Here is a 12,106-nt window from a genome sequence, read left to right as displayed (position 1 = left end):
TTCTCCTACGTCCCCTCCATTCACTTATCTTTGCTTATCCTTCTTCCCTTCCTCTCGTATCCCCTTACTACCCCTACTTACCTTTCTCGCATTTTTCTTCACCTATATGGCCCTTATAATTTCCTCTTTCTTTTCCTACTTCGTATTGTCCTTAATTTTTCTGATTTTTCCTCCTCTGATTTTCCCTGTTTCTCTCACCCTCATTTCCCCTTAATTTCCTTTTCCTTGTTTCCCCTACTCACCCGCCCATAATTTCCCCTAACTTCTTCCCTTTGTTTTTCTTCACTTTCCCTACTCCCTCTACTCCCCCTTCTCTCACTTTCTGTCGCTTAACCTTCTTCCCTTCCTCTCGCTTCCTCTCTCTATCCTTTCTTTCCCCTCCTGCATTTTCCTACACCTATGCCCTCCTAATTTTCTCTAACTTTCGCTACTCCCCTTACTCTTATTTTCCCACAATTCCTCTGATTTCCCCTACTTCTGCTAGACTAATTTTCTCTAATATTTCTCTAATTTTTTGTCGCTTTCCCTAGTTCTTCTCCTCTCACTTTCGTTTGCTTCTCCATTTCTTCTTTCTTTCCCGTCACTCATTCTTTTCTCTGGGAAAAAGTACGACGGAAGGATGGATACATGACCGAAATTATAAGAGCTTCTGCTCGGAGTTACGCAACTCTAAATAACCGTAATCTATATATTTTCAGCTTTGTAGAGCGAGTCAAGAATGGGCCAACGTCTTAGCAACTAGAGGTAGATTAGAGCACAGAGCTAATATAGACTATGGAGAAAATCTTTACTGCATGTGGAGTTCAAATCCAAAAACCTTAGTGGGTGGTGAGGAGCCAGTGAATGAATGGTGAGTGTCCTGATCAGATAATTCCATTAATTAAATAAAAATTATTATTGATAATGACTAATCAATTATTATAACTTGTTAGGTACGCTGAAGAAACGCAGCACGTTTATACCAAGGAACCAACGACCTTAAAAACTGGTCATTTCACTCAGGTGGTCTGGCGTGATAGTACAGAACTCGGAGTTGGTATGTCTAGGAATCGCAATGGAGAAGTCTACGTGGTCTGTAATTATAATCCAGCTGGAAACTTTCTCGGAAGCTTCACAGAGAACGTTCTCCCGCCTGTTGGTACCTGTTCAGGAAAAAGAATCAATTTTATCGATCCAAAAGAACAGAGTGAAATTGATGAGCTGGAGTGGCAGAAGGAAGCCTTATTGGTACATAATGAGTACAGAAGAAGGCACAGAGTTCAAGATCTGAGGCTGAATCCAGAACTCACTGCTGCTGCCAAGGTACTAAATAGTAAAAAATTATTATTATTAATAGATTAATATTGATTGGAATTGACTAATTGAAATTTAGGAAATTTAAATCAAATTAAATTCAAATTTAAAATCCTATTTAACGTCTAATAATCAAGTTAATGTCAAGAATTCCTGAAAATAAAACCAATAATCTAACGAAAAAATTCGGACAACCACCATAAAATTCTTCTTTTATAATCTAAAAAAAACAATCAACGAGGAAAATTTTTTTTGTTTTCATTGATTTTTTCTGTGTCAGGTTTGTTTATAACTGTTTTCCCTTTTGAATTTTCACTTGACTGTCTGGTGTGGATTCCTAAGTTTCAGAGGGAAGAGCATCGTGGATGCGATGCTGTTTCTGCCTGCTAAAAATTTTATTTTTATTTTATTTGATTTCTTTTTTCCCTTGATACGGGTGCTGGAGGAGTATCGAAACGTTGGTTACTATTTTTTACAAATGTTTTTTTTATTTTAATTTGATAATAAGAAAACTAAAAAAGAGAAGAAAGGGATTTGGTTGGTTGCCTCTTCATTTTTCTTTCCTCTTTTTTATTTTTGTCCAAAGGGAAAACGAATTTTTTTCTTTCCTTTTTTTGTGGAAAAAAGGAAGTTTTATTGTTTTTTCTTTCAGTTTGTAATAAGGTAAACCGACCATAACTGGGACAACGTAAAAAGTATGTCCAATACTGAGATAATAATCAATATCGTTGAGTATCTTTTGTATTCCAACATAAATTATAAACGTAAAAATGTTCTATCCTTTTTGAAGTTCTTTTAAATTTGTTACCACTAGTTATTTTTGTCCTGACAAATTATACATTTAGTAAAAAATAATCAAAAATATTCCACAAAATGTGTGAATGAACCGCTACAAAATTTTCCATTTTTTACATCCTCATTCCTGAGAATGTAATGTAATCGTCCAAATTTCTAATCTCTGGGTTTTAACGGATCTTTACGTTTCGGCACTCACAGAATCCAAAAACCATAAAATTTTATCGGTGCCTGTCTGTATATCTGTATGTCTGTATGTCTGTATATCTGTATGTTTGTATGTCTGTATGTATGGTCACCTGAATGTTGTAGCCACGCGAACTTTTAAAGGATTTGTCCAATCAAGTCCGCATTTGATACACTTCTGAAGGTCCCCAAAATAAAGGCTAAGTTCGTTAATCAGATATTTCGAACCAAAATTAAAAAATTGAGAGCATTTTCAAAATTTTGAAATTTTTTTTTGAAATTTTATAAATTATTGTCAAAGTTTCTTATAGATTATTGAAGTGAAAATACCTAATACTACAAAAATATTTGTTAACGAAGTTTCAACTTCCCGAGAAACATTTTTTTTATTATTTTGTTTGATTACAATTGGTATACAGGCTTACGCCCATAGTTTAAAATTTTGAATTTAAATATTTTGGGGGGGGGGGATTGAAATTTTCAGTATTTTTATTTGTTGGTAATTAGAATCTTCGGAAATTAGTAATATATGTAGCAATTAGTAAAGAAATGACCAATTTATAAAATTTACTAATTTCGTGAAGTTGGAATTTCGGAATTATGAAAATTCTGGTTACAAATTTTTAAGAATTTCAAAACTTTTCTATCTCTACAACTTGCCACAAATAAAATTAAGTTATGTCAATTGATCCCCAAGATTTGACTCAAACAAAAAAATGTGATTGACTAAGAAACATGTTTTTTTACAAATAAAGTTTGAATTTTGAGCACGCTCGCAGTATTTTTTTCCAAAACCATCGATTGGCTATATCTTAGTGACGTCATTCTTCGCGGGAAAATTCAAATGGTCGAAATATATTTTTTTAAATTTCGGTGCTAATTATATAAAAGGGGAAAGGAATAAACAACTACAAGAGGGTCCTATTAGGATCAGGAAAAATAAAATTTGAACATTATTTTGCAATATCTGAATAAGCAGTGCCAAACCAAGGTACATACAAACAGAAATTGTAATAGGAATTTGATATAATAGTTTTTAACATACAATGTAAAAAATTTCGCATTGTGGTATGTACACAAATCTGTAACACAATTGTAACAGGGTTATAGAACTTCGATGTAACACTGTTACGGCACAGTTATAAAATAAACTTGTAGCAAATATTATAGAGCGTCTGATCATTTTGTTCTAGAAAAAAATTTAAAGTTTTAAACCCTTAAAAATAAGCAGATTGTAGAACCAGGCATTGAATATTGAAGTTTTTATTAATGTTCCATAAAGTTTCACATTCTAAACTTTTTTTTTAACAGACAATTTTTCTATTTAATAATTGAATAATTAAACAATAATTTTTATGGTTTTAATTTTAGAATTCGGAAGTTTCATGGTAAACGTTAACTTAAAAATTTTTACCTATCATAAGTTTAAATTTTACGATGAAAATTAAAAGAGTTGAATTTAGAAAAGTATAATTGACCATTTGAAAACGGTTAGTTATAATAATTTACTTTACTTGAAGTGATGGAAATTTTTAAGGGTTAGATTACAAGAAAGTTTTAATATCACAATACTTCGGGACTAATTTTTGTTTTGGATGAAATTTGAATTTGTTTAAGTTTTTTTTGAATAATTCAATTTTACAGGTTCAGATTTGAAAATGTATGCATTTTGGGCGGGAAAAATAAAGTTGAATTTATTTTTCGATTTTAGAAAAATTTTCCAACCAATTTTAATGCTTACTAATAATTGTTTGAATTGAATAAAAATTTAGAACTATATAATTTCAGAAGCTTTTACTTTGAATTATATACTTTAGTTTTCAATTTTAAACTCTCAAATTTCAACCGTTTCGTATTTAAATTGATTAAACATTAAAAATGTTCACATTTAAATTATTGAATTTTGAATTCTTTTAATAAGAAATAATACCATTTTTATTCCTCTGAATTTTAATCGATCTTTTTTTGAAAATTCTAATAGGAAAATATTCAATTTTTAACGTTTTGGAATTGTTCTCTTTTGAAATTTCAATATGAAATAATTCAATTTCGAGATTCTGGAATTCAGAATAAATATGTTCAATTCTGAATGCTTTGAATTATAAATTAGACAATTTCAACTGCTTCCGAAAGAAATGGTCAAAATTGAAAAATGTTAAATTTAGAAAAAATTATATTTTTGGTTCTGAATTCATCTGGCTTGGATAAAACATATAATATTTGGTTAAAATTGAATTATTTTATTTATCATGCAACTATTTTGTTAAAATGCCATGCTTTTTTTTTTAATTCAACTATTTAGTTAAAAGTGGAACTATTTGATAGAAATTAATCTTGTGGTTAAAGATATTTATCTTTTTAATTGAAAATGTAACTATTTTTTTAAAATTTCGTTTAATTTCTGGCTACAAATTAATGTTCTAAACTTAAAATCTATATATTCCAGTTAAAGCTTCATTATTTTAGTTTGAAATTAATTTATTTTCTTGAAAACCAGTCTTGTAAAATTCATCATTTTAGATTAAAATTCATCTGTTTGTTTGAGACTTTTTTGTTGAAAAGTATTTTTTGTTGCAGAAAATGAATTTCCTTAACTAAGATATTAATTTTCCATTTGTAGTTCATCATTCATTTTTTAGTTAGATATTCAAGTACTGGTTGAAAATTCATATATTTTGTTGATATTTAATCTTTTTTGTCGAAATTAATGCTTTTGGTAAAAAATCAACTATTTAGTTAAAAATTAACTTTTCTTTTTAAAATTCATATTTCTAATTAAAATTTAGACTAGTTTTGGTACAAAATTAAGCTATTTAGTGCAAAGTTGAACTATTCTTATGATTTTTTAAAATAATTATTTTATATGAAAATATGGCTATTCTATTTTTGTTTTTTGAAAATTATTTTTTAAAACTTAAAAAATTGTTTTCGAACTTAAAATTTAATAATTGAATTTTTGGTTGATAATTTATCTCTTTCATTTAAAAATTCAAGTATCTGTTGCTAATTTATCTTTCTTAGTTAAAAATGAACTTTACTGTTGAATATTATTCTTTTCCGGCTTAAAATTCAACTTTTTTCTAAAACATTCGACTTTCTAGCTTGAAAACATAACTATTTTGTTAAAAATTCTTCTATTTGGGTAGAAAATTAATATTACTTGTTCAAAATGAATTATATTTTGTTCAGAATTCAAGTATTTTGTTGGAAATTCGTATTTTTTCGTTGAATACGACTGTCTGTTAATTTGTTTTTTGTTTTTTGTTTAAAAATTAGTTTCATTAACTGCAGAATTAACTGTTCTATTTTTGGTTGATAATTGATCTTATTTGTTGATACACTGAAAGTTTTATAATCTCATATTTCAACTTGAATAATTAAATATTAAAAATATTGAACAATTTAATTATATCCACAAGAAATACTGATGGTTAAAAATGTGTTTATAAGTCCCTAAGTAACGCAAGTTTTACAATTTATAACTGAAACGAATTAATAATTAACTTCAATTTAAAGTGGTAACAATTAGAAAGATTTCGTGTTATGATTTAAAACTTCCTCATTTCAACTGATTGTAACTGTTTTATCTAATTTCTCGGATTTGATCCAAGGTATCAATATAAAAGCTGATAATTAAAGGTAATAAAATTCATCACTGATGAGAAAGTTCTTAGACTTTGAAGGGCACAATGTGTGACGTAAGAGAGTAATGTTCCAACCTATATTCGTTTTGTTTCCTGCTTCTCTTGGTAACAATTAAACTAACAATTAAACTTTTTACAGGCTTGGGCTCGCACGCTATTAAACACGAACAAACTCATACCACAATCAACCTCTCCATATGGAGAAAATATTTATTCGATGCAGTGCTCAGACCCAAAACTCATCGTGTCACCTAGAGAAGTAATTTCAAAATGGTATTCTGAAAGAAAGGATCACAAGTTTGCAAGCGAACCAAAAGTCCTGAATACATGTAAGTTTTCTTTATTTTAATTGAAAGGAAAATAACTTGAGGCTCCTAAAAATACTTGGTAAATAGAACAGTTGTCTACATCTATTCGCTGGACAAACCAAAATTTCGTCTATGTTTTTAAATAACTATTTTCCTATCCAAGTGAATCCATTTCTATCTTTTTTTGAATATGAGATAATCCTATCTTTATGAATCCTAGTCGTTCTATCCAAACGAATCCTCCGCTAATCCACGTCTACCTTTAGCAAGGCTCGCGCTAGTTGACGTACATTCCTGATTTAGTACCAGCAGGTTCCCAGTAGCTCCCCATGCTCATGATAAATTGATAGTTTCCCAGTAGCTCCCATGCTCATGATAGATTGATAGATTCTGGTCTATCAGACGCATCAAATTGATTGATCGAAACCTTGCGCTCTGTGACTATGTCACAGAGCTCAAATCCAGTTTCCTGCCCAGTAGGAACTAGCTCTAGGATGGAAGTAGATGACAAATGGTCACTTATAACATCGAAAAATAAGAAGCGAAAACTTGCCAAAGCGTCCGTTAGCGGTTTGGACAGCTTTAGCAGTGGCCAACCTTCGACCACCTCAATCAGAGGAAGCAGTAGAACGTCGTGAACGTCAGTTATAAGCGCGGCAACATCTAAACCCCAAAGCAGTCATTGACACGCACAATGCAAATAATAAAAATACAAGCACAAGTTCGGAAAAAATACTCCTAATAAATATTATTGTAGACGAGGTTAATCACCCCTATACCGTCCTGCATAAACTTTTAAAAGATTCACGTCAATCTAAACCAGTAGTTTACAATCAAGGCTCAGATGTTTATTCCGTTCGCGTGTTGTTTATCGAAGATTATCGCAAAACTATTTCAAATCTAGAGCAGCAAGGATTTCAATATTATTTACATAAAAGCATTGACTCTCCACCTATCAAACTAGTTATCAGGAATATCCCCATCGCGTACTCAGAGGATTTAGTACATTCCGAACTCCAAGAGGAAGGGTTCACTATTACGTCAGTTGCTCGCATGAGAAACCGACAATCCAAGAAAGCCTTACCAATGCTTCTGGTAACGGTTCCAAACACGCTCCAAGCGAAAGAGCTAATTAAACTGCAATCCATTGCCTACATTAAAATTAAAATCGAGCCATATGTCAAACCCAAGGAAACCACACAGTGCTTGAATTGTCAAAGATTCCACCATGTCTCTGACATGTGCCACGCCACTCCACGATGTGTGAAGTGCGAGGTTGCGCATCAAAGTTCTGCGTGCAGAAAAACACGTGGAACACCGGTCACTTGCGCTAACTGTGCTGGGGACCACCCCGCTAATTAAAGAGGTTGTTCTGCTTTTAAACAAGCAACCAAAAAACCTGCTATTAAAAAACCAAAAACACACAATTCGCCCAAGGAAATTGTTCCCAATAAACTAACTAAAGAGATCACACAAAACGAAAATTCTATAAGCAATCGCACCCCTCTAGACAGTGCCTCGCAACCGCAAAACTTACCACTCTACAGCACAGTCGCCGCCGCAACATCACAGGCATGCGCATTAAAGCCTCAAACTATGCAGACAGACAAAACACATAAAGTTGCTAATACTCGAGCTAAGGCACCAATCGCTAAGAAAATTCATGCCCCTTAGAATAAAACTATTCCTGAATCAACACACAATAAAAACACACCCTCTCAAGTTATCAAAATAAATCTGATAAATCTCTTAAAAAGAGCTACAACCTCAACCACAGACATAATGAGGGGAAAAATTAACATTAATGAAGCTATAAATTCAATCACCGAGATCACAAGTAATTTACTTGCACTTGCTATCGAAAAGGGCCACCTTAAATAATAACAGTTTACAAATAATTTTTTGGAATGCTCAAGGTATTCTTAAAAAAAGACACGAATTAGCCACATACCTCTACAAAAATAACATTACCATCTGCTTGCTCAGTGAAACTTTACTACGCGCAGCCCCACGCGTTAATCTATTTCGTGGCTATAAATTATACAGAAATAACTCAAATAGAGCTACCGCGATCCTAATTCAAGAAAATATTGATCCCCATGAATTAATAATTCCTGAACTTGAAGCTCTCGAAGCTACTGCCATACAAATAAAAATTCACGGGAATCCATATGCTATAGTCTCGCTCTATCAGACGCCCTCTTGCGAATTTCTAAAGAATGACTACAGAAAAATATTTAAACTTGCACCCTCGGTAATTGTTTCAGAAAACCTAAATGCTAAACACTTAGCCTGGAATAGCAGAACAACTAACAAAATCGGTAAAAAGTTATTTGAATTTATAATTCATAAGAATCTCTCAATCTCAGCACCAGATTCGCATACATTTTTCCCTCACAACACCAAACATAAATCCGACCTTATTGAATTTTCAATTTCCAAAAGTAACTTTTACAACCAAGACATTTTCACTGTAGATGAGCTTGACTCAGATCATCGTCCAGTCTTTCTAAGTCTTTTCACAAATTGTGAAAAAGCCCCTGTCGCGCCTTGCTATAATTTGGAAAAAGCAAATTGGCAAGAATTCAACATAACCCTAGAAACACGCGTTAACTTTGAACCTTCAATGACAAACACTTCCCACATTGACGACGCCATAACCAATTTAACCTCTAGCATATAAACTGCCATTCAAAGTTCAGTTCCTCAAACTACCATTAACAAATACGATCCACCTCTCAGCCCCAACATTGAAGACCTTATCCACACTCGCAATAAACTCTGCCGTACTCACCAAAAAACTAAAAGCTGTATTTTTAAAAACATCAATAACCACCTTCGGAAAACCATAGCAATTAAAGTTCAAGAGCACAGATGCAAAAATTGTAATAAAGAAGTCAGTAAACTTCAAATTAAAGATAACTCTATTTATCGTATGACTAAAGCCCTAACGAAGCCGCGATTTAACATTCCCCCTCTCAAAAATCCAGATCAAACGTTTGCTCTCTCTCCTACCGATAAAGCAAATCTACTAGCGGAAAATTATGAGAGTAACTTCACTCCACATAATGAACCATCAGACCCTCAGCACATTGCGGAATGTGAAAAAATTGTGTCCTATTTTCATAGAATCCCAAGAACCGATAATTTCAAGAAAATAAACCATAAGGAATTAACAAAATAAATTAAAACTACTAAAAATAACAAAGCTCCCGGTTCTGATTCAATTTCAAACTTAGTCCTAAAAAAACTTCCGATTTCTTGTCTTTTCCTCCTCGCTAATATCTTCAATGCCTGTATTTAACAAAGCTACTTTCCTAACTCATGGAAAATAGCTCGCATATTAGTTTTTCAGATAAAAGGCAAGGATCCATATCATCCTACCAGCTACAGGCCCATTATTCTTCTTAATACAATGAGCAAAATCTTTGAAAAAATAATACTCGCTCGCGTAAACTATCAACTCGAGGAAAACAGCATCCTTAAATCACAACAATACGGTTTAAGAAAAGGTCATTCTACGCAGTAAATGATGCTCAAACTTACCGATGCCATTAGCTTAAATTTCAATCCAAGAAAACACACTGATGCTGTTTTCCTCGATGTAGAAAAAGCTTTTGACAGTGTCTGTTATGTGGGACTGCTCAGAAAATTAATAAATTAGAATTTACCAAAAGGACTCATTCTCTTTATAAGCTCTTATCTTACTAACAGAAAATTCTCAGTCAAAATAGGCGACACACTTTCAAAAGAGAAACCTTTTCGAGCGGGTGTGCCCCAAGGCAGCATCTTAGGTCTAATATTCTTTATTATCTACGTGAACGACATCCCTGAGGTCCCCGAAGTTACAATTGGATTATATTCAGATGACACCGCACTTTTCACTTCCTCTTGGTCAGTTCCGAAAATCTTAAAATTACTTAACAAAGCTCTTGAAATCATTGCGGAATGGGCTAAGCTTTGGAGAATAAAAATTAACATATCAAAGTCAGAATCAATTCTTTTCTCAGTCAGAAAGCCTGTCAAAATAGATCCACCAAAAATGTTTAATGAACCAATAGAATGGAAAAGTTCCGTGAAACATCTAGGGGGTACACTCCATAAACGTCTTAATTAGAAGCAGCATATCCATGAAACTAAAGAAAAAGCTCTCGGGGTTATCTCGCGTTTAAGCCCTATTATCAATAGACACTCGAGTCTTAAACCAGAATATGGAATCCTAGTTTAGAAAATATTTATCCGAACAATCATAACCTACGCCTGTACAATTTGGGGTGGTACGTCAAAAAGTAACATCAATCAAATCCAGATTATACAAAATAAATTTCTCAAACGCATCACAAAAACTCCCAGATATACCAAAAACTCTGTCTTTCACAGAGAATTTCAATTACCTAATATTTCAGAGTATATTAAAGAAACCGACACTAAATTCTATTAATCAGCATCATTATCACCTTATAAACATATCTCCTCTCTCGGGAAATATGATTTTCATCCGCTTCGTAAGCACGCGATGCCAAAAGACTTCCTCAGGAAATGAGTCTAACAACGAATTACATTTTTCGACCCCTCTACCTCTTCCCACTCTTCTTATTTACTTTTCTGTCATAAAATAAATTATCAGATTTAGTGGTTTTTTTCCCGCTTGCGGGCTTTTTCCCTACATATAATAAACGTCACTTTTAATTCAAGTCATTTCAAATTTCTCTCAGATTGTGTAACAATGCTTAAACGGGTAACGCACAGGGGGTTGGGGCCCCCTCATCCCCACTTTTTTTCTTTTTGATTTTGCAGAGTTCGATCTTCTACTAGTTACTAGTAAGTCGTAAAGCTTTTGAATTCTGTTGTTAGGTATATAAACCCTTGCTGGTTTAATACTACTTTGCGGGAGTTTGAAATTCGAAATATATTATTTTCGAAACGGATATGAATACTACATTTTTGAATGGATTCAAATGGATATAAATTAAAACAATATTTCGCTGATAGTGGGTAGTCTAGGATATATAAAGATAGGCACTTATGAACAACAAAGATAGAAAAACATAGGCCCTTGGGACCACAAGGGATAGAGTCAAAGATAAAGAAAGATAGACGGTTGTGAACAACATGGATAGAAAAAGATAGGAAGTTGTGGCTAAGATGGAATAGAGACAGAGATACAAATAGGCGAGCGGCAACCACCCCTAAAAATGGGTACTAGTGACCAGATCCTTACAACAGGCTAGAAATGGTCTATCTTTATGTTTTCGAGGGTGCTGAATCCGAATATGGTATTTATTTTTTATTAAATTTGGAGGAACCTTGTCAAAATCGTATTTTAAGTGAAATTTGTACTGAAAATAATTTTATGATTTTTTGAGTTCAATTCGCTGATGCTCAGCCGAAAATCAATATTTCTTCATGAAAATTTAATAGCATGTTCTTCAACTATTTTTGAAAGTAGTAAAAGTTGTCCGAAATTTCCGAAGCATCTCCCGGCTGAGTGGAAAATTTTGGAAACATTTTTTCGTGGTATTGTGACTTCGCACGTTCAAATGAAAAAGTTGAGTGACAAAGTTTTTAATTATCCATCACTATACATACAGTCTCAAAGTACATAGTTTAAGGAAGTTTTTCAGAAAATTTGAGCCCTTAATCTCTGTTAGAAAAAAAGATGTCGATTTTTCAAGTTGCGCGCAGCACGCCGCGCGCGTGTTTTTCCAGACGACTGGTTAGAGAAGCAAGAAAATGAGCTCAGCCAACTACACGCGACGATTGAATCCGAGTTTTTTTAATGTATTTTAACTTGTTGAACTCGAATATGAAAGTTGTTTATTTGTGAAAAATCTCGTTCAATTATTATAAATAATTTAATTATTTCAATCGTCAAAAAAT

General features: G+C 32.7%; 1 protein-coding gene across 3 annotated transcripts in view; it reads left to right on the top strand.

Moving 5' to 3' along the window:
• The window catches only part of LOC117181852 (repressed by EFG1 protein 1-like), a 119,085-nt gene that overhangs the window by 98,721 nt on the left and 8,258 nt on the right, over positions 1 to 12,106 (top strand). For all 3 annotated transcript variants that reach the window (XM_033374854.1, XM_033374852.1, XM_033374853.1), the window contains 3 exons: positions 699 to 850; positions 933 to 1,302; positions 6,058 to 6,247. In XM_033374854.1, the coding sequence (XP_033230745.1) occupies positions 699 to 850; positions 933 to 1,302; positions 6,058 to 6,247 (712 nt within the window). The remainder of the gene's footprint in view (positions 1 to 698; positions 851 to 932; positions 1,303 to 6,057; positions 6,248 to 12,106) is intronic.

Source organism: Belonocnema kinseyi, chromosome 10 (assembly GCF_010883055.1).
Source record: "Belonocnema kinseyi isolate 2016_QV_RU_SX_M_011 chromosome 10, B_treatae_v1, whole genome shotgun sequence".
In the NCBI taxonomy this organism is placed as follows: domain Eukaryota; kingdom Metazoa; phylum Arthropoda; class Insecta; order Hymenoptera; family Cynipidae; genus Belonocnema; species Belonocnema kinseyi.
This window is presented reverse-complemented; position numbering and strand designations above follow the sequence as displayed.